Raw genomic sequence first — 23,827 nt, 5'->3', positions numbered from 1 at the left:
TCACTTGGTTTTTGACAAGGCTGCCAAGATAATTCAATGGAGAAAGAACAGTCTCTTCAGTAAACAGTGCTGGTATTAATACAACTAAATATTCACACACAGGAAAGAAGCTTGACCCTGACCTCACAGCACATACAGAAAGTAAAGCTTTGATCAATGGATCAAAGACCTAAATAGAAGAGCTAAAATTATAAAACTCTTAGAAAGAAACATTGAAGTAAATCCTCATGATTTTTGGATTTGGCAATGGTTTCTTAGAAATGATACCAAAAAGTACAAGAGAAAAAAAAGGGACTGCATCAAAATTAAAAACTTTTGTATATCAAAGGACACTCAAGAGAGTACAAAGACAATCCCCAAAATGAGAAGAATATTTGCAATTGCATATCTGATAAAAGCCAACTAGCCAGATTATAGAACAAACACACTCCAACACCCCAATTAAAAGATGGGCACAGGACTTGAAAAGATATATCTCCAAAGAGAATGTACAAATCTCCATGAATAGATGAATGGATTAACAACATGTGGTAAATTCATACAGCGAAATATTATTCAGCCCTAAAAAGAAGGAAATACTGAATAGTGAAATCCACGCTACAATATTTGTTGCTGCTGTTCAGTCACTCAGTCATGTCTGGCTCTTTGTGACCCATGGACTACAGCGCGCCAGGCCAGGCATCCCTGTCCTTCACCATCTCCCGGAGCTTGCTCAAACTCATGTCCATCGAGTCAGTGATGCCATCCAACCATCTCATCCTCTGTCGTCCCCTTCTCCTCCGCCTTCAGTCTTTTCCAGCATCAGGGTCTTTCCTAATGAGTCAGCTCTTCCCATCACTTGGCCAAAGTACTACAGCTTTAGCTTCAGCATCAGTCCTTCCAATGAATATTCAGGACTGATTTCATTTAGGATTGACTGGTTTCATCTCCTTGCAGTCCAAGGGACTCTCAAGAGTCTTCTCCAACACCACAGTTCAAAAGCATCAGTCCTTCATAGCTCAGCCTTCTTTATGGTCTAGCTCTCACATCCAGACATGACTACTGGAAAAACCATAGCTTTGACTACACGGACCTTTGTTGGCAAAGTAGTGTCTCTGCTTTTTAATATGCTGTCTAGGTTTGTCATAGCTTTTCTTTCAAGGAGCAAGTGTCTTTTAATTTCATGGGTGCAGTCACCATCTGCAATGATTTTGGAACCCAAGAAAATAAAGTCTGTCACTGTTTCCACTGTTTCCCCATCTATTTGCCATGAAGCGATGGGTCCGGATGCCATGATCATAGTTTTCTGAATGTTGAATTTTAAGCCAACTTTTTCACTGTCCTCTTTCACTTTCATCAAGAGGCTCTTTAGTTCCTCTTCATTTTCTGCCATAAGGGTGGTGTCATCTTCGTATCTGAGGTTATTGATATTTCTCCTGGCAATCTTGATTCCCGCTTGTGCTTCATCTAGCCTGGCATTTTGCATGATGTACTTTGCACATAAATTAAATAACCAGGGTGACAATATACCGCCTTGATGTACTCCTTTCCCAATTTGGAACCAGTCTATTGTTCCATGTCTGGTTCTAACTGCTGCTTCTTGACCTGCATACAGATTTCTAAGGAGGCAGGTAAGGTGGTCTGGTACTCCCATCTCTTTCAGAATTTTCCACAGTTTATTGTGATACACACAGTCAAAGGCTTTGGCATAGTCAATAAATCAAAAGTAGATGGTTTTCTGGAAGTCTCTTGCTTTGTCTATGATCCAATGGATGTTGGCAATTTGATCTCTGGTTCCTCTGCCTTTTCTAAATCCAGCTTGAACATCTGGAAGTTCTCGTACTGTTGAAGCCTAGATTGGAGAATTTTGAGCATTACTTTGCTAGTGTGTGAGATGAGTGCAATTGTGAGGTAATTTGAACATTCTTTGGCATTGCCTTTCTTAGGGATTGGAATGAAAACTGACCTTTTCCAGTCCTGTGGTCACTGCTGAGTTTTCCAAATTTGCTGGCATGTTTGCAGCACTTTCATAGCATCATCTTTCAGGATTTGAAATAGCTCAACTGGAATTCATCACCTCCACTAGCTTTGGTGTAGTGATGCTTTCTAAGGCGCACTTGACTTCACATTCCAGGATGTCTGGCTCTAGGTGAGTGATCACACCATCATGCTAATGAAAGTAGCCAGAGACAAAGGTTATATACAGTATGATTTTATTTATGTGAAGCACGCAGAAGAGAGGTTGCTTAGGGGTGGGAAATGGGGGTTTGGGAGGAGGGCTTACTCTAGAAAGCACCAGGTTTCTTTCAGATGAACATATTCTAAAAAAGAGACTGTGGCAATGGGTGGGCCTACCGTGTCTACACTGAGAACCACTGAACTGTATGCTTTACATGAGTGAGCTACATAGTGTGTGAATTACGTCTCATTAAAGCTGTTAGAACAAGGAAAATGAATTAGGCAGGTAGTTAATAAAAGCTAGCTACGTTTCAGCACTTATCCACTTAAAAGGAAGAGACAAGATAAAGGAATCACATAAATTTATACAGTTTCAGGAGTATGAATGAAAATATTTAAGAACTGGATTAAGAGTACCAAGAATCCATGTCTACATGAGGTCCTGAAGCCTTCCATTAGTTTCTAGTCTATCTGATTTACGTGCACAGTGTCAATGTTCTTGTAAGAGTGAGAAACACTTCTGTGAGTTCTCCAAACTATTCCACCCTGAAGATGGAGCTCCTAGTTTTCTAATCACATTCCAGTTAGGATTTCTTTCATATGAATCCATTTCAGTGGAGAAAACAATTCGTTGTGAAGAATACACTGTCAGATTATGTAAAATAAACATATCTTGTGTATTTTAACTGGTGAATCATGTTCTACACTTTGATTTGCCCTCAGATAACCTTGGTTTGACTAGGAATGGCATTATTTTAAGGTCAGAAAAGGGAAGAATTGCACTTTGAGCTCATGGTTACTTTTGGAGACATTTGTAAACATCCTACACTTTTCTGAAATTTCTGATTATGCTCCCCGACCCTAAATATCATTTCCAACAGACCCTGAACTGCTGGACTGGGTGGGCAGCAACTGGCTTTCTCCAATAAAAGGCTACCGGCCTGCCCTACATCAGCTCAGGTTGTTCTGGGCTCACCCCCAGCAACACACATTAAGTTTCCTCTCTCCCTCATGACTCACGGCTCCTCTGAATCATCGCTACACTTGTTCTTCAAGTTATTCACCACCTGGCACTGAGTCTAAGTCACTCACCTGCATGGAAACAAGAGAGGGAAGGGGCTTCAGGAGAGCTGACCAGTAAGAGTTCTGCAGAAACTCCCTGTGGAAGAGGGTCTGTCCTGGGCTGCAGACATGGACAGGGGTCCTGGGCTGCCCGAAGTTTCCAGAGTTCTTTGTCATGGGAGGAGATGCAGACAGGCCTTGGTGAACTTAGAAACTTCTCCTTCATGACAGATCAGTTGGTTATTAAAGGGCTTTGAGGGTCCCCTGTGGTCCATGAGCAGTGTTTCCTGCATGGCTATAGCACTGAGCCTGCCCCAGAGAACAGACTGTCAACATTCTGCAGCCTTATGTAAGCATAAGCGTCCCCGCCCCAGCCATTTCTCTCTCTCTCTTTCTGGTTGTGCTATGCAGCAGGGGGATCTTAGTTTCCCAGCCAGAGACTGAACCCGTGCCCCCTGCAGTGAAAGGGCAGAGTCCTGACCACTGGACCGCCAGGAAAGTCCCTACTCCCCTCATTTCTGATATTCAGCATAAGTTCACACATGTAATTTTCAGGAACTCTAGGGGACTTGAATGAAAACCAGAACTCCTAATTGGTCAGTGATTTTTCCACCAAATTTTTTTCCTCACTACATTTTCAAGGTGAAGCCGGGGTGGAGGGGTGGGAGGGAACATAACCTAGGAAAAATTCACTTGTATTTTGCAAGGTTTGCGAGTTCATTATTTCAGAAACTTTCTGTATGTGCAGTCAAGGAACAAAAGAGTCATTGTCCACATTGCCTTAATGAAAATAATGCCAACAAAGGTAGGCAGCACCAGCTGGGTGCCCGCCCTGTGGCTCCGCTCTGTGCCAGCACATTGTCCCTAAGACCACAGTCCCATGAAGCAGGCACATCGACACGCCCTTGACTCGAGGAGGAGCTGAGATGGGGCATGAGAGGCTTGTTCAAGGTCATCTAGTCTGCGGTAGGGGGCTCTCCTCAGGCTACACTGCTTCCTGAGACTGGAGTGTCCCTTTAACAACAAGGTCCACAGCCACAAATAGGCTTTTACTAAAATGTGGTGGACTCAATGGATGCATTCTATTTTTGTTTCTCTCTTAGGTCAGGGGTGTTAGAGAGGAGGGAGGGAGAGAGAACCACTGCAGTTTCACTGGGATATGAGTGAAGGGAGCCTCACTGACTTCCAGGACAGCAGGGTGGCAACCAGGTGCCCCCAGGAGCTGACACCAACAGGAAGGACGCTCCCTGAGCAGCTGAAGGCCTGGCCACCAGCCTCCTCCGAAGGCGGGGGACGGCGGAGCAGAGGGCAGCCTGGGGGTTCCTGGGAGACCAGCTCCACCCATTCCTGGAGCCTCAGCCACACCTCCTCCTGTCCTTCAGAGTCAGGAGGCTTCCACTGTGGGGACAGTCAGACCCAGTGACACCTGGCCCAGCAGAGGGAAGGGGTTGAAGATGAGCTCAGGAATTAGGTGGGTGTGTCCACCTAGGGATGAGGTCAGCCCCCTCTCCCCCAGCCTCCATATGTCTGCCAAGCAGTCCCTGCTTGTCCAGTCTTGGCCAGGGAAGGAAATGAACACTTTTTCTTCTGGAGAAACTGAGCAACCTACGAGGAAAGGCCTGTAGACCCTGGCATTTGGGGTCCTCGCTGAATACTAGGGGGACCGCTACCCGCCAGCAAGCCACAGCCAATCAGACAGTTTCCAGTCAGTGATCATGAGATATTTAAGGAAAACCTCAGACACAGAATTCAGGGCAAGTGGATACAAAAAAGAAAGCAAGCAAGAAAGAAACTTGAGGGAATAGAGAAAATGCCGAAAATGGTGGGGGACAGCTAAGTAACAACAATAATGTCAGTCACGCGCCGCCCCCCCCCCCCCAATAAAAACATCCAATGATTAATAGCTGCAGAGAGATACAGGGCACGATGTCATCCCTGACACAGCAGGATGCCACAGAAAATCTAGAGAATGAGAAATTAGACTTGGGAAATAAAGTATGACTGCAGAAATGACAAATTCAGCTAAAGGTTTGGGAGACAAAGGTGAAGAGATCTACAGAAAGCACAATGAAAATAGGCAACAAAAAAACAGAAAATCAGAACCTCACAGGCCTAATGCAGCAGTTCTAAACATCAGGATAATACAAGTTTTGGCAAGAGAGGACTGAGAGACTGGAGAGGAAGCAAAAAGTGATAGGAAGAAATTTGCAGAATAAATTTTCAAATTGCAACTATCCTACCTAAATATCCTGTATAAGGCTGGAGAAATACTGTGCATCACTGAGGAAATCTCAGAGCCCCAGGATCAAAGATGAGATCTGACAGGTTTGTAGAGTGAAAAAATAGCTGGTCACACACAAAGGTCCAGAAAGCAGACTGGCACTGGACTCCTCCATGTCAACACTGGAAACTGGAAGACTCTGAAGCAATTTCCTCAAAACTTTTAGGAAAATCTACCTGTCCCTTCAGACCCAGCCAAACTGCCAAATCAGTGTGCCGATAAAATAAAAACATTTTCAGACAACCAGGGTCATTTGTTATTTGTTATTCCGTCACTAAGTTCTGTCCAATTCTTTGCGACCCCAGGGACCGAGCATGCCAGGCTTCCCTGTCCTTCACCATCTCCCAGAGTTTGCTCAAACTCATGTCCACTGAGTCAGTGATGCCATCCAGCCATCTCATTGTCTTTTGCCCCCTCTTCCTCCTGCCCTCAACCTTTCCCAGAACCAGGGTCTTTTCTAATCAGTCAGCTCTGTGCAACAGGTGGTCAAAGTATTAGAGCTTCAGCTTCAGCATTAGTCCTTCCAATGAATATTCAGGGTTGATTTCCTTTAGAATTGACTGGTTTGATCTCCTTGCTGTCCCAGGGACTCTCAAGAGTCTTCTCTAGCACCACGGTTGCAAAGCATCAATTCTCTGGCACTCAGCCTTCTTTATAGTCCAACTCTCACATCCATCCATGACCACTGGAAAAACCATAGCTTTGACTCTATGGACCTTTGTTGGCAAAGTGCAATCTCTGCTTTTTAATACATTATCTACGTTTGTCACAGCTTTCTTTCCAAGGAGCAAGTATCTTTTATTTGGTTACAGTCACCATCCACAGAGAATTTGGAGCTCAAGAAAAGAAAATCTGTCACTGTTTCCATTTTTTCCCCATCTATTTCCCGTGTAGTGATAGGACCAGATGCCATGATCTTAGTTTTTTGAATGTTGAGTTTTTAAGCCAACTTTTCCGCTCTCCTGTTTCACCTTCATCAAGAGGCTCTTTAGTTTCTCTTCACTTCTGCCATTAGGGTGGTGTCATCTGCATATCTGAGGTTGTTGATATTTCTCCTGGCAATCTTGATTCCAGATTGTGCTTCATCCAGCCTGGCATTTTGTATGATGTTAAATAAGTTAAATATGCTGGATGATGATATACAGCCTTCATGTACTCTTCTCCCAATTTGGAACCACTCTGTTGTTCCATGTCTGGTTCTAGAAGCCACTGGTCCTTTATGCTTTCTTTGAAAGCTACTGGAGGATGTGTGCTTCTGGCATATGAGAGAGGAAAATGAAAAACTGAAACACTGGGCATTTAGGAGCCAGGAACCAAGAAAAGAAAGAGGCGAAGGCACTGCGAAGATGACAGTGAAGGGGAGTCAGGAGGAACAGCTGTGCCCTGCGCCACAGAGCAGTGGTCACAAATGGAGAGAAGAATGTGGGGCCCGCCAGGGGACACATCTGCATTTCAGATACTTTCACAGTAATAACAAGAAAAGCAACGTTTAACGCACCCCAACGTTTACTGCAGCAGTTTTCACAACAGCCAGGACCAGGAAACAACCTAGATGTCCATCAACAGATGAACAGATAAAGAAGGTGTGGTACATACACACAATGGAATATTACTCAGCCATGAAAAGGAATGAAATAATGCCATCTGTAGCAATGGTCCACTGCTAGATATTATCATACTAAGTGAAGTCAGAGAATGACAAATACCACATATGTAGAATCTAAAATATGATGCAAATGACCTTATCTATGAAACAGGAACAGACTCAGAGACACAGAGAAGAGACTTGTGGTTGCCGAGGAGGAGGGAGGGATGGACTGGGGGTGTGGGCTAGCAGATGCAAGCCATTACAAACAGAATGGCAGCACAGGGAACTACAGTCAGTATCCTGTGACAAACCATGATGGAAAAGGATATGAAAAAGAATGCGTATGTACATGTATAACTGAGTCACTCTGTTGCACAGCAGAAATGAAGAAAACACTGTTAAAACAGAATTTTCTCAGTTAAAAAAGAAAAAGCAGCAACAGTGTTTAGAAGGTGCTGACTAGCTGCCCTGGTGGTCTCAACAAGACCCGACAAGGCTACAGATAGTTCATCATAAGAAGAAGGCCAGGACCAGGACAGGAAATAGACTGGGTGAGCCTGAGCACTGTTTCCCAGACACGCCAACCATCAGACTGGCCTCCCACACCTGCACAAAGGTGCCGAAACAATTTCTCTGTGACTCACGCAGCTCCTTACTTTGAAATGTTACATCAGTGTGACACACCAGGTTGTATAAGTAGCAGCAATTAAACATTTTCAGAGGAAAAATGCCCAACGTGTCTACTTACTCTTCATGTAGGACAACAGTCACTGCTCCCATAAGGATAAACGTCCACCCACCATGTGCCTTTGTCAGGGGGGGAGTGTCCAGCCCACGGTGGAGACTCTCAGGTTATGACCGTATAGAGTGGTTTTTCCCTCCTGTAATCTCCACGATAATCTTGTTTCACCTTTAGACAATGTTCTGATTATACACTCAAGTCAACGTGGACCATAAACGAATAGACTGTTTCTTAGAACAAGACATGCTCACACCACAGGCAACCATAGACAAAAACAAAAAAGGGAACCCGCCAAAACACAGGAAATATTAGTAAATTATATGACCAATAAAGGGTTAATACCCAAACTATACAAACACCTCACAGGACTCAACAGCAGGAAAAAAAAAAAAAATGAACAGTCTGATTAAAAATGGGCAGAGGACCTGAACAGACATTTTTCTAAGGAAGACACACAGATGGCCAACAGACACCTGAAAAGGTGCTCAGTCTCACTAATCATTAGAGAGATGCAAACCAAAGCTGCAAGCAGGCATCCACTCACACCTGTCAGAATGGCCATCAGCTAAGTCTGTATCTGACAAATTCTGGAGAGAGTGAGCAGAGAATGGAACCCTCCCACACTGTCAGTGGGAAGGTATTCGTGCAGCTACCATGGAGAACAGTAGGGAGAGTTCACAGAACTTAGAAGCAGACCTACCTTCTGGGCCAGTGATTATACTTCTGGACATTTATCTTCAGGAAATGCAATTGCTATTTTGAAGAGACAGCTGCACCCCATGTTTGCTCTAGCTCCATTCACAGCAGCCGAGACACGGATGCAGCCTAAACATCCATCAGTGGACGAATGGTAAAGACTGGAGGGTGTCCCCTCTCTCTCCCGCGCTTCTACACACACACACACACACACACACACACACACACACACACTCTCAATATTCAGCCATAAAAAGCAGGCAATTCTGCTCTTTTTGAGAACATGGATGGACCTTGAGGACAATATGGTACATGACAGACTGAGAAAGACTAAAACTGTATGACCTCATTTTTATGTGGAATCTTTAAAAGAAAATCACAAAACCCAAAAAACTGGAACTCACAGATACAGAGACTAGATTGATGGCTGCCAGAGTCTGGAGATGGTGAGGGGTAGTAAGTGAAATGGCTGAAGAGGGATCAAAAGCTACACACTTCCAGTTGGAAGATAACTAAGTCTGGGATGTAACGGATCACATGTTGGCCACAGTTAACAATGCTGTGCTGTATATTTCTAAGCTGCTAAGACAGTTGGTCTCCAATGTCCTCCTCAGTGATGGGTATTAAATGGACTTATTGAGGTGGTGTTTCGCAATGTTCACATATATAGGAAACACACTGCACATCTTAACTAATATGGTGTTGCATGACAATTATTGCTCAAGGAAAAAAAATTAATAAAAAAAGATCAAAAAAGTTGATGTCTATAAATTTCATGTGAAAGTAGATCACAGGGGAAATTTGACACTGGGGGAAAATGACTCAACCTGGGAATAAATCCAGAGTAAATGAGAGATTGCTCACAACCAAGTGGGACGCAGAGAGCTAGAGGAACTCAGTTATTTTCTCATACAACCCTAAATTAGTTTGTTTTAGACTCTGTGGAGTTGGATCATAAAGAAGGCTGAGTGCCAAAGAGTTGATGCTTTTGAAGTGTGGTGTTGGAGAAAGCTCTTGAGAGTCTCTTGGACTATAAGGAGATCAAGCCAGTCCATCCTAAAGGAAATCAGTCCTGAATATTCATTGGAAGGACTGACGCTGAAGCTGAAGCTCCAATACTTTGGCCACCTGATGCAAAGAACTACCTCATTGCAAAAGACCCTGATGCTGGGAAAGATTGAGAGCAGGAGGAGAAGGGGATGACAGAGGATGAGATGGTTGGATGGTATCACTGACTCAATGGACATGAATTTGAGTAAACTCCAGGATATGGTGAGGGACAGGGAACCCAGGCACGCTACAGTCCATGGAGTCACAAAGAGTCGGACACGGCTGGGTAACTGCATGACTGAACAACAAGACCCTGTGGAGTGTACGCTGCAGGCTAGGAAGGATCTGGGAGACAGAGGAATTCAAAACTTTAATTTATCATCTATAGATGCTCACATTGTTGGAGCAACTTCTGGTCATTTTCCAGAGGTCAAGCTCTTAAGCAAAAGGCCATTCAGCTCAGGCCAATCTCCCACCCAAACCCACGACACAGAGCCAGCCTGGTGGGATGGCTTCCCCAAAGACGCCCAGTTGGGGCCTGTCCGCGATGCCTGTTGTCTGCCTGGACCCCCTCAGCCACAGAGTTCCACCCAAATCCAGCTCCAGGTCTGAGGCTTGGTCTATATCTGGGTGGCATCTAGCTCATCACCAGCCTGTCTGCACCCTGCCAGGCGCTCAGGTAGGAGGAGATGCTGAGAGATGCGGGCCCGGATGCGGAGCAAGGGCGGACGGGCAGGCGGCCCCAGCTCCAGGGTTCCCGTTTCCGAGGCGCCCTCCTCCTCCAGAAGAAAGGCGGCACTGCAGAGCCGGCCCCCCTCACTCCACCCACTCACGACTCTGGGAGAATTCCAGTTTACTTACACTGCTTCCTACGGGCTGTGTGCAAGCGGTCTTTGGCCTTTCGTTACGTGTAGGAGAAAGCCTTGCTGTTTCCCCATGGGTGACACACAGTGGCCAGGGGGCAGTGGCCCTTGGCGGAAATCAACTTCTCAAGTAACACACGGACAGGGGCCATCTCACTGCTTCTAGAAACTTCCGTATGCCATTTTTGGGTAAAAATGAAAACTTCTTCATTATCTTTCTCTCCAGCAAGACAGCTGTTTAGTGTCAGACTGTCACAGTAAGGACGAGACCAAATACAGTTCTTAAATGCAGTTTAATGAGAACACATGAAGTGAAACTCCTGCTGTTTCTCTAGGAGGCCTCACTGTGGAACCCGCTCCTCTGAGTGTGAGACTGCTTTGTGACATAATCCACACTGGCTGTAAAGGACGCTGCTCAAAGGAAACAACAGCTTCGTGAAGAAGAAGAGGGAATCAGACGACAAACACAGTCTCCCAGAATGAGGCTTCCGCCCCGGGGCCAAACTGTCCAGAGGGCCAAGCTACCAAATCCAAGTTAGAAACGACAGGAGACCTTTCTCTATGCACTGCATGGCACTCAGGCCGTGTTTGATGGCTTTTGTTTTTCTTGCTGCAGACGGTACTGCACACAATGATACATCCCAGAAACCAGATGGCACGGGAACTATTTTCCAACGAAGAGAGAAACAAGGACAGGGAAATATTTGTGGTCTTTCCAGAAATCTTTCACAACCTTCACATTTAATGGCTATTACTAGGAAAGCAGAAAAGTTTGCAATGATAGCCTAGCCACATAATTACCCATATGTGACCGATTTCTAAAATCTTCTGAGATAAAAAAGCACACCAGTGAACTGGACCTACTCTTTTGTGGTTCCCAACATGCAGAGAGAAGGGAAAATACTTGGAGAATATGCTAGTGAATCCACGGTGTCACTAGCTTCATACCAGGAGGCTGGAGTCACAAAGACCATCTGCAAAGATACACCCTCAGTCACATAGACATATGAGGGGGACCCACGGGATGCTGAGAACTGAAGCAGCGCATAGAACAGGCACACTCCAGGGTTTCTGAGTTAAGATGGGGGAGAGACGCAAGAGACAGAGACACTACTTGAACACTTTTGTTTACAAAGGCTTTTGAGCATCATCAAAAACCTTCAGAGTCAATACATATCCTTCCCACAGCCTTGATCACAGGAGGCGCCCACATCACCCTCGTATGATCTCCACACCCAGGGTCAGAAGATGTAAACCTCGCACAGCAAAGCTGCAGGTCCTGACTACAATTAATTCATAGCTTCCTTTTGAAGAAGGGAGCAAACGTGTGTGTCAATTTACACACGGTTATCCAGCCAACGTGTCTCATGAAAATCTACGTATTTTATCCAACTCGTTTAATAAGGACCTTATTCGTAAAACCAAATGAAAGAATATCCAGTTCCCTGCCACATATGGAAAAAGTTTTCAAAAACCAACATCCATTCCAGCGCTCTCCACGAGGTTTGTGTAATCGTAACTTAAGTCAAGTAAGGAAACAGTCATCCTTAGGTTTGCTGAGAAAATGAGCAGTCTGCTTTTACACATGTAAGAGGAATTAACTCAAATAAAGCTCCCTGTGACTAATATTTTCACCATTAGGTGATGGATTCTGTTCAGTGAAGAATCTACATGTTCACAGAAAAAAAGAAATGGATGGTAAAAAAAAAAACAAAAAACAGAAACAAAACTGGCAACCCAATGTTGGTCTGTTGCAGCAGACAGAAATAAATTTTCTAGTAGTAAAAGTTGTAGACACAAACTGAAATTCAATACCGATGGGTTAGAGACTCATTAGCTGAGAATGACTGCCTTACAGTATGAAAATCTAGGAAAGAGGCTTGTGCAATAAAAACCCACTCACAGTCTTCCCTGGGTGGAAGAGGTGGATAACCACAGAACGAACACACTGCTACGATGGAAATAAAATAAAATAAAAACACACTGCTACGAACAAACAAGTGTGAACTGGACTGGAGATGGCCATCTGCTTCTCAGTACTGATACTGTGCCTGGGTTGCTGGGCGTAAAACCCCAGCAGGTGACCCCGGGCGCCTGCCGGTCCTGCCCCGCCCCTCCCCCAAGGCAGCCTGGCCCTGCCTCTTCTCCCGGCCCCCCTGCCTCTCCTCCTAGCCCCCTTGCTCTGGGCCCACAGAGCCCCCTCTGCAGGGTTATCTGTGGGGTCCTTATTCCCACACAACACCCCGCCTCCTAGAACAGTGTCACTGGAAATGCTTCTGTACTGTAGCACATTACTGAAGTCTTGAGAATGTTAGGAAACCTGTTTTGATCCTCTCTGGATCATGTGGTCCAGAATGGTCCTGCGTGGTCCTGGACTCCCCAGTCCACTCCGAGGACAGTGCTGATCCCCCCGGGTGGCTGCCTCTCTTCAAGGTCTCTGCGCCCGCCCAGCACCCCTCTCCCCAGCTTGACGCCAGCCCTGGCCAGGTTAGGGTGACAGCTTCACTGCTTCCCCTGGCCGTCATCCATATAAACGTTTCTCTAAAGTGTCCACTTTGGGCTTCCCTGGAGGCTCAGCTGGTGAAGAATCTGCCTGCAATGCAGGAGACCCTGGTTCGATTCCTGGGTTGGGAAGATCCCTTGAAGAAGGGACAAGCTACCCACTCCAGTATTCTTGGGCTTCCCTTGTGGCTCAGCTGGTAAAGAACCCACTTGCATTGCAGAAGACCCGGGTTTAATCCCTGGGTTGGGAAGATCCCCTGGAGGAGGGCATGGCAACCCACTCCAGTACTCTTGCCTGAAGAATCCCATGGACAGAGGAGCCTGGCGGTCTACAGTCCATGGGGTCACAGAGTCAGACACAGACAAGTGTCCCCTTTGGACTCCCTGACCACCTTCTCCATGCTGTGACAGCCTGTCCTGCACCTCCACTGGACACTCAGACATCCCTGGAATGCCTCAGCCACTCGCAAGTTCCTCTGTCTTGAGGTTTTGAACTTTGAGCATCCTCTCCCCCTTCGCTTGCTTCCCCATCTCCCTGTTCTCCCATCTCCCCTCCTGAGTCATCTTCATCCTTGGTGTCCATTCCCTTGACTCCTAGCTCTTTTCCCCTCAAGCCCCAATCCGGCTTCACCTGCTTCCCTTTCTGACCCAGCAAGGGCCCGGCCGGTGGTGCCAGCCAAGGAGAAAGCCTTGATGCGGTGTTCACCTTGGAGGGCAGACCACGGCTGTTACCGAGTCCTGAGACCAGGCTCCCTGGGGGCACCGCGGGCCAGTGTCCAATCCCAATGGGTTCTCCCCATTTCCACAAAGCACACAAGTCCTATCCTGGACTCCCTGACCTCTCTCATGGCTGGCCTCAGCTTTGCTGGCTCTTATTCATCCCATTCGCCACAGCCCCTCTTCCTCACTTGGCAGGTATTTTCCTGACAGTATTGTTATCTGACTCGGAAACTCAATCTTCCTTTTTGCGTCTCTTCTCCTTCCCCAGTGCTTCTGAGCCGGAAGTTTCATCCTACTTTCTATGCGAGGCCCCATGTGGACTGGCCACTCAAGGCTGACCTGTAAAATATCTGGCTTATCTGGGCTTTAAGATGGAAATGTCTGACTCCTGTCACTTTTATCCCAATGCCTGAGACACGCCTTTGGAGGAAGGGGGTGTGGTTGGTGGAGAGGAGAGGAGCACAGACAGTGAGTGAGGAGCAGAGTCTGTCTGGAACACAGGGTGTTCTCCAGGGAGGGCTCCCAGGATGCGGTCACAGCCCACGGGGAGTCCAGGAGCCTCTGGCGTCTGGGAGGAGAGGAGGGCTCGGGGCCGGGGCTGGGGGTGGAGGGGGGCGGGGGGCGGGGAGGGGGGGAGCTCATGGGGCCACAGCCTCCTGCCTCCAGCTGTGCTCAGAGCTGACCAGCCTAGGTGACTGAGCTGAGGCTGTACAGAGGGTGGAGGATGGCAGAGACAGGCTACAAATGGGCTTATTTTGTTAATGAATTTTTAAAATTGGATTTTTAAAAAAACTGTCTCTTTTTTTTTTTTTTCTGGTCATGCCACAAGGCATGTGGGATCTCAGCTCCCCAGTCAGGGACAGAACCCGGGCCCCTGCATTAGAAGAGTGGAGTCTTAACCACAGGACCACCAGGAAAGTTCCAGGGCTTATTCTTTTAAAATAACACTTGTAAGCATAAAAGAACTCATACTAAAAAATCAGTTGGGAAATCAAGTGAACAAGAAAACATCACGTGTTCAGAAGCCCACCTACCTGAGAGCTCCTGGTAACATCTGCTGTATTTCCTTCCAACACACAGTAGGAACTTTTACTTATTTTTTTGGCTATGCCGCGTGACCTACAGGATCTTAGTGCCCTAACCAAGGACTAAAAGTGCCCTCAGCAGTGACAACACAGGTCCTAACTGCTGGACTGCCAGAGAATCCCACATAACACACATTTAGTTTGTTGAAATAGTACTTCTTTTTCTTTCACAGTATGTATTCAGGTCATACATCAGTTTCTTCTAGTAGTTTCTGCTCAACACTTTTGTTAATATTTGGACACCAGATTCATAGCACTGTCTCTGGGCATGTGGTTCATACACGGCTCTGTCTTTCCTCTGAGCCAGATCTGCCTCTTTAAAAATAAAAGGTCTCTAGCCAGCAGGGACTACATTTTCCAGCTCACTTTGTGATCACCCAAGGGGTCCTCATATGCACTTAGACGAGATGAGATGGATTCATTGAAGAGGCATTGCATCATCATGCACTCGTTCACAGAAAGCACCTAATATTTAAGATGAACACAAAGTATTCTTCTGGATGGCTGAGAACTACTTCAAATATACATAGTGTTATCAGCAAATACTTCCAACTCTATTTTAGACACAAGAAGGACTCAAGCTTCTTTTAGGACATGTCTGTATCTTTAAGGACCTCATCATACCTGCTGGGGGAGGGCTCTCTTTGACCTTTGTTCCTTACTTTGCCCCCAACCGCTTTCCTCATTTTCTCTTTGTTCTGTGTGTTTAGATCTAGCAGGTAAGGCTTAACCTAGGATAGGACCTAGGAGACCATTTGTGTTCTAAAGCCAACCAGGCAGAGTGACAGAATTCAAGAGCGAGATCCTGAACCCCAGCCAGGAAAGGTGAAAGGAAGGAAAACTTCCAACGTGCTGACAGGGCTGCGCCTGGGGCCTGGGCCGCGTCCCACGTAAACAGGATGGGGAGGAGCAGCCAGCAGCCCTGGAAGGTAAGCAGACGTCCGCGTCAGACAGTGCCGACCGGTCAAGGACACACAGCTTGAAGCAGCAGCGTGCCTGCTCTCCGGCCAGCAGGCAGCAGGGTGCAAGGGCCCCTCGCTTTTCCACACACCTCATGCTCTCTACAGCGTTGTAAAGTAAGACATTCATAAAAGGTGACGCAGAAGAAACGAAGTGAAAAGCCTCCCAAATCAAGTACCCTGGATGTCCTTCTCTACTGTAACTCCATCAGTGGGATTTTAATTTGATCCACTAAGCTTAATTTTAATTTTAACTAAATCAAATTTAATTTTAATTTGATTTACTCAGCTTCTAGGACAAGCGGGTCAGTGGGAAGTACCATCAAGTGAGTAACCTCTGTGGTTGGTGGAGACAGAGACTAGAGACCCTATTGTGTACCTGGGTCAGAAGTAACCCTGAGGAATGAGGTCACTCTAAACGGGAGAGACTTCTTGCTCTTTGTGGGTCTGTTCTTCTTTCATTCATTCAAAATATTTCTGCGCATTTACAGTCTGTCAGGCCCTGACCAAGGACCCAGCAAAACAGCAGTGAGGTCTTCCACGGTAAGAAGCATCCCCATGGGAGAAACATCACCCAAACCAGCCTGCAGGCAAGTGAGCAGAGATCAGAAGCAGCTCCGTGCTGTGGGGACAGCAGAGAGTGTGGTTTATGGGGACAGCTGGGGACGCCTCAGGGCAGGTGGTAACAGGGAACAAAGGGGGCAGCCAGCCGTCTGCAGCCCAAAGACATGCCAGGGAGTGAACACTCCAGGCAAGGGGACGCCATGCCCCAATTTCGTGTTTAGGAGCAGGGTGGGGACCATGGGGAGCTTCCAGGCAGGGCAGGTCCGGCTCAGCTGATCCTCTGATGAGAGGGTCCAGGCTGCCCCTCCTACTCCTGTCTGCTCTAACCACTGCTCCTCATCATGCGGATGTCAGCCCGGAACTGGACCAGGCGACACGGTAGCAGCAGTGCATTTATAGGGCCTGTCCCGTTGTAAGACAAGCGCTGCAGGAAGAATCGGGGTCTTAGGGTGGGAGCGAGAGCAAGGAGGAAGACGCAAGGGTCCCCAGGAGCAGCCCATCTGAGAAGCCATTTGGCCCTTTCAGGTAGGAATCCTGACACTGCTTCCTCCGGCAGCCGGGGCGGGGCAGTGAGAACGCAAGCAGAGGAAGCTCCGCCCACACCTCGGGCAGGTGACCGAGCAGGGAGCGCTGCAGGGTCACGGCGCCATCCACAGACACAGGTTGGGGCTCTGAGGCAGAGGGAGGACCCGCGCTCGGCTCACAAGCGTGCACTGTCTCCCCGTTGAGCGGTCCTGCGTCCAGCACAAGGACGTGCCCCGGCTTCCCCTCCTCCCGTCGCCTCTCGGACACCTCATCGGCTCCTTCCACACACACAGGAAGAACGTCAAAGAAGCAGGAAGTGACAGGGTCTGACAGCAGCATCCGCTCTTTCCACACCTCTGGGCCTGGTGCAGGGGATGCGCTTGGTGAGCGGACAGGACCTGCTTCTCTGTGCTTTCCGAACGCCGCCTGCTCAGTGTGGCCCTGAGGTGCCCCCCAGGTTTTCCCCGGAGATGACACACACCTGTGTCTTTCAGGGACTGCTTTTTGGCAAGAATAAAGAGACAGGGTTTTGTTTCCCATTAACAAACCGAGTGGTGTATTTATGTTGCCTCTTCAGGCAGCATTTGTAGACTTACTCTGAACAAGGATGATAACATGACAAGTAGCTCACAAGCTATTTTACCTTCCTTCCCTCCTCTTTGGCTCTGATAAGCACTGTGATTTCAGCCGCACTTCACCTCTCCTGTGCACTGCGAGGGACGACGCTGGGTGTCAGACACGGGGACTCTCGGACACTCTCACGACTTCCCTGGGTGCAGTGAAAGTGCCCTCTGGTCTATGGTGTGGTGTGTGGGCACCTGGATGTCACTGAACGGCTATGCTCAACCCCAGGGAACTCACACCGGGGGAGGGGCAGAGTCTGCACCAAGGACACCGCCTTGGGTGTGAACAGGCGAACCCACAACCCTGGGTGTTGGGGGGGGCGCACCCTCAGGGCAGAGGCAGCAGCAGCCAGGGGCTGGGAGGGCGCCAAGACCTATGCTGGGGGTTTCTGTTCTAGAATCTTGCTGCAGAAAGGAATTCAGGACATTTCTATCTTTTCATTTTAGTCTTTTTCCCCACCTCTCATGATTGCTACTGAGCTCTTTGAGAGGAAAAATACAAAGAGATTTTCCTTCTAACAATGACACTATTTCAGGAATTTAACAAATAAAATACCCTTTTCAGATTCACTTAATAAGAGTAAATATTTAAATTCCTACTATTTTCAGTCCCTCCTAATTGTTTCCTATTTGTTTGCTTACAAATGATTCAGATGAATGGTATGCCATAAAGTTCCCTACCCACCCCTCAAATATAAGCCTCTCCTTTTCTATGAAAAGGAGTAAAATCATGGGTTGATGAAAAAAGATTCAAGTGGACCAGTTTTTCCACTGCTAATCCTAAGATTCAAAATTTCATTTTTTCCCAAAGTATGAAAAGAAACAGACATGTATAAGAATTTTACTTAGTGGTTACATTAATCATTGACACCCTGGACATCATTCCACATTACCTATAGATGTCATTCAATGGCATTCCTATCAATGGATACAACCTTTAAAACAATGAGCCAACCTTCTCAGGTAACAGAGAAAGGGGTGGAAGGCCTCATACCAGACCTTGGCACTGGTTCCCTCAACCACTTCTGTATTGTTTGACCTGCCGCTTCAAGCATGCACTCGCTTTGTGATGAAAACAAAACCCAAAAAAGTGCTACAATTCCTAAGAAAATTTAAAAATTGATATATATGTTGGAAGGGTCAATCACATGTTATTTCCTCCATAGTAACTGGAAGGTACTCATACAACATGGACATCACGAAGGGATGCTCTAAGGATATACTTACACACAAAGATTTGAAAACAGAAAGCAGGACAAAACCTGCTACCAGCAATGTGACTTCTAAGCTACCAAGTTTCCCTCAATTTCCTCATGAAGGGAATTTAGACACTGAAATCCACCCTCCCTGGACTTGACTTTAAACTCAACACCTGACTAGTAAGCAGATCATGATGTCAGTCTGCAAATTTGTGCCCGAGCCATTCAAGTAGCTCTTAATAACCACAGAAGTGTTCCGTCTATCTTTTATAGACATCCCCCCACACAGTTGAGTCAGCTGAAGAGCTGCTGAAACCCCTGAGATACGGAGACTGCGAGGCCTGTGAATAGCCCCTTCTGTTTGCTCTCCTGTGATTTATACTCAAGAACCAGCAGGTCTTGTCAGTGGACATCTTCCCTCTCTGCCCCAGGAGGGCTGGTCCCTTGCTTCATCCAAAGCACTACAAATACACACTCTGGATGCAAAGATAAAAGCAGACGGCAGAGACAATTAATTCAGTGGGCTGGAGCTACAGGGGCATAAGCCTCTCTTCAGGTGGCGTCTCTGAGCTGCTGAGACCTGTCCCGCATCTCAGGGGGGCTTTGTCTAGGTGAGGAACATGCTACTGTACACAACTGAGCAGCCCACCACCCACAAAATGAGCCCGGCAGATACAGGAGGAAGCCTGAGGTGTTCATTGTAAAAGATAATAAAAGCAAGTTCTGAAGCTGCGATACAGGGCAGTGCAGAAGTTTCCTTTCACAGAAGTGCCTGCCCATCTGTTGACTCAGGCACTAGTCTGGCTGATTTGTTATTTGAGTGGTCTAATAATGCCCATGAAACTGCCCAATAAACAATAAAGTGATGAACAAATGCAAGATGCCATCCTAATCTGAAAACTGGCCTGTTCCCACAATGAGCCACAGGCAGGGGGAGGAAGCAGTCACTCCTGTCCTGAGGCTGCCTTCCTGCCCCACAGCACACCCCTCCCCCAGACAGCGAGGGGAGCACAGGCCCTGGGGAGTCCATCCTCGTGGCAACATGGCCTCAGTGATAGGACTCTGACATTCCCGCTGACCTCCGTCAGAGCAGGGACTCAGCTCTGCTCTGCTCAGAGGGATCCCTTAACTGACTCTCTAATGGGTTCACCACCACCCTCCCCAGAGGCACCAGTGCAAACTGCGCATATAAGCATCACCATCCTTTTGTAACAGTGGGAACCAAGTAGGAAGGTGGTGTGGGTGGAAGCATGCCTTTCGTGGAACCCTGCACCCAGCGGCTTGTGCTGGGGGAGGCGCTCTCCCTCCACCCCTCCAGCAGCCTGCCACACCTGGAACCTCCATCTTCAGCCACAGGCTCCGTGCTTAGTCAGGTTTCCTCACCAACTCCTCCACTTAAGACAGTGGCAGTGATTTTCACAGGCCGGCTCTCAGCAGGCCCTTCCCCACCTTCTGAAGACACCTCTGCCCCGGGCAGGACACCTTCGCAGCTGAAACCAGCTACAGTTTTTAGCAAAAGGCAGGTTGAACCAAGCCTCTCACATACTTCTCTGCTTTGGGGTGTTTTTTACATTTGAGGTGCCCCATTGAGTAACAAGGTCACACAGCCGGGACACCTGCCTGCAGGAGGCTTTGCCCAGGGGGAGGTCTGGACCCCAGGCCCCTGGCAGAGGCTGGACCATGGACGTGCAGCAGGGGTACTCACAGCTTGGGCTTGGCGAGCAGAGGCGGGGGCTCCTTCACGGGGGACAGCAGGGCGGGCGGGCTGGGGAGAGCGGTGCCGCCCTCAGCTCGGCCATTCACCATTCCGTTCACTCCGCGTGCGGGGTGCACACAGGTGGCTTCCCTGTCGGAAGCAGAGCTCAGCCCCGACTCAGGGCCGCTCTTGGGAGGGGCCTCTGCTGGCTTCTGCGCCACCAGCTCGAAGGGGCTTGCCTCCCATAGGGGAGAGGGCAGCGGGAAGTGGCCACTGCCGGACTCTCCTGCTGAGTCGTAGCCGCAGGCGTCTGTGCTGGCTGAGGGAGGGAGAAGAGGAAACTCGGTGAGATGGCGTGGCTGCAGCCCCTTCCCACCCCACCCACAGCCTAGAGCCCAGGCGGGGGGCTGCTGCGGGACAGTGTTGGAGGGGGCAGCGGTGGGGCAGGGCAGGCTGGTCCCCCAGGCTGGACTTCATCTCCCAGGTGGCTCACAAGTGGGACCCCAGCTACTAGGTTATTAACAAATTTCAAACAAGAGCTAAAAAAAGATGACAACAGACTACTGGTAACAACGACCTTATATGCAAGGCAGCAAAAGAGACACAGATGTAAAGAACAGACTCTTGGACTCTGTGAGAAAAGGCAAGTGTGGGATGATTTGAGAGAATAGCATTGAAACATGTATATTATCGTATGGAAAATAGATGACCAGTGCAAGTTTGATGCGTGAAGCAGGGCATCAAAGCCGGTGCTCTGGGACACCCTGGGGGATGAGGTGGGGACGGAGGTGGGAGGGGGTTCAAGATGGGGGGCACACATGTGCACCAGTGGCTGATTCATGTCAGGGTATGGCAAAAACCACCACAATACTGTAATTATCCTCCAATTAAATAAATCTGGGCTTCCCTGGTGGCTCAGATGGTAAAGCATCTGCCCGCAATGTGGGAGACCCAGGTTCGATCCCTGGGTCAGGAAAATCCCCCTGGCGAAGGGAATGGCAAGCCACTCCAGTACTCTTGCTTGGAAAATTCCATGGACTGGGGAGCCTGGTAGGCTGCAGTCCATGGGATCGCAAAGAGTTGGACTGAGCAACTTCACTTTAAATAAATTAAAAAAAGAAAAAGACCACACAAATGCTGTCAACGGATGCCACTTCATCCTCTCTGTTTCAGCCTAGAACACCCTACCTGTGCTTCGCTGAGCTTAGCTCAGGCTACAGAGGTTTTCTGTGCTGAGCAGTGGGAACTCATTCCTTCACTTGTCTGTCCTAAAGCCAAGCGAGGCTCTCAGGGAAATGTCTTACGACCTCATAGGGAATTATTTCCCGTTCAGGGGACTGCTGCAGCTGTGACTCAGTGCAGAAATCACTGCTCATTTCCCAGGACAACAGAGCGTCCTGACACAGGGTGTGTCTTCCGAGGGCCCTGTGCCCCGCCCAGCGCCCAGCACCCAGCAGGGCTTCTGGAGCGTCCTGAAGGTGCTCCCTGGGGTGAGCAGAAAGCTTGAGAACAGCTCTTGATCACGTTTGGCCGAGAGTAGGTTTACCCTTGAGAAAACCGGGAAATACTACTTGCTAATCTCAGTCACACAGACGTGGGGCTGGCGCTTTGGCTGCATGGTCAGAGCACTGCACCGGTGCTGGCGCCATTCGCTGGGACCGTCTTCAGCCCGAAATCAAATACTGGGCCCCCTCTGTGGCTCCGATCACAACCCTGGAGCCTCCTGTTAACAGAGCACTCAGTCCTGCCAGCACAGCCCTGTGAAGGAGAACTTTACAGTTCCTTTCTTACTGAAGATGAAGAATCAGGAATCCCTCCCACCGCCCTAAACTGGTTTGTCTGTGTCTCTGCCGCCCCCTACCAACCAGCTTGCCGGCTTCTAGAGAAATCCCTTTAAACTTCCAGAGCACTGAATCCACCTCCAGCTGACGACTGCATCCTGACCGCGGTGCTAGGTGCCGCCTTGGTCAAAGAGGTATTTTATAACCGTTGTAAAATAAACAACAGAAATATCGCCATAAAACCCAACTAAGGCTACTTAATAATAGCAGAATACTCATGTTTGACTCTTTTGTGACCCCATGGACTATAGCCCACCAGGCTCCTCTATTCATGGAATTCTCCAGGCATGAATACTGGAGTGGGTTGTTATTCCCTTCCCCAGGGAATCTTTCCCACCCAGGGATTAAACCCATTTCTCCTGCATTGCAGGCAGCTTCTTTACTACTGAGCCATGAGGGAAGCCCCAGAAAACAGTTAACTAAAGGTTAAAGCAACAGAGGAAAAGAATGGTTTCAAGCTTTCCCTAAGTGCTAAGTTTCTGAGTTTACAAAAATGCCCCGATATTCTTGGAGGTTGGTTTGAACAATAAAATGTGCTGCTTGAGTTCTTCGTAGGACTCAGCTCTCAGTGGAATCTGGTTTCTACGATCTCTGCCGTTTCTCTGGGTCTACTGAGTGGGGTTAAACAGTGACTGACTCGCCCTGGTGCCTCCCGATCCCTGCGTCATCCCGGTAGGCAGAAAGACACGGGCAGCCAGCTCCATTGTTCCCAAGACAGAGAACACACACCCGAAATAGCTGCCTACGTGTGTTCTCTCACCACACTATCATCACCCTGTGTTTTCAGCTCTTGTTTCCCACTGCCCAAACCCCGTCCCCAACCCACTCCCCCCGCCTCCCAGCGCCCCCCACCCCAGCCTTCTGTTTTGTGATGAAGCACGGATTCTTAGCATGACTCCTGGAGGCTGGGCAGTCCTCCGGGTGGTCCTTTCTGCAGTGGGGACCTGGCGTACCTGAGGTGACCACCAGCTGGGCAGTGCTGGCTGCTGAGCCGTAATCATTGCTGGCCGAGCACGTGAAGATGCCAGCGTCCTCGGGGAATGTCTCTGCGATAACCAGGGTGCAGATCTCCTCTGGAAGGAAGAGAACCAAGTCACTCATAAGAAGGCACCCACAGGGTTGCTCCCAAGAAGCCAGACTTCTGCCTTCTAACCCAAGCAAATTCGGTAACAGTTATCATGGGGTCACTTTATGAAGTATTCACAGTGGAATCTCTTGACATTTAATTTAGCTGTTCAACCTGGTGGCAAAGCTTTGGTGTCAGATGGATGCTTGGTGATTGTGGCCAAGCTCTGTCTTCATCAGCCTTGGCTTCTTCGCCTATAAAACAGGGATAACGTACTCCTCGTGAGGGTACTACGACGAGCACACAAGAGGTTTGCAACGTGTGTGCCCGTACGCTCGGTACGTGGGAGACGCCAGCCCTGCCTCGTTTGGCTGATGCTCATGAAGTTTCTCAATAACAAAAGAGCTGCTCAACTGAAGCCCTTACTGGGGACATCAAGCTTCACTGAGAAGCTAACAATGGGGAAAAGAGAACACAACGGGGAAATGTTTGCAGACAGTTACTCCGGAAGCTATTGTTACACAGCGTGGCTGTCTTCTGTGGGGTGAGAAGCTCAGACTCTGGGACCAGAGACCGGGAGACCGGGGCACGAATGAGGGTCTTGCCAC

General features: G+C 48.3%; 1 protein-coding gene across 5 annotated transcripts in view; it reads right to left on the bottom strand.

Moving 5' to 3' along the window:
* Positions 1-23,827, bottom strand: part of PALLD (palladin, cytoskeletal associated protein) — a 368,664-nt gene that overhangs the window by 154,615 nt on the left and 190,222 nt on the right. For all 5 annotated transcript variants that reach the window (XM_025281296.3, XM_025281294.3, XM_025281295.3 and 2 more), the window contains exons 9-10: positions 23,107-23,226; positions 20,322-20,631 (exon numbers count right to left, since the gene is read on the bottom strand). In XM_025281296.3, coding sequence (XP_025137081.3) covers positions 20,322-20,631; positions 23,107-23,226 — 430 coding nt within the window. The remainder of the gene's footprint in view (positions 1-20,321; positions 20,632-23,106; positions 23,227-23,827) is intronic.

The sequence above is a fragment of the Bubalus bubalis genome, chromosome 3 (assembly GCF_019923935.1).
Source record: "Bubalus bubalis isolate 160015118507 breed Murrah chromosome 3, NDDB_SH_1, whole genome shotgun sequence".
NCBI classification, from domain to species: domain Eukaryota; kingdom Metazoa; phylum Chordata; class Mammalia; order Artiodactyla; family Bovidae; genus Bubalus; species Bubalus bubalis.
This window is presented reverse-complemented; position numbering and strand designations above follow the sequence as displayed.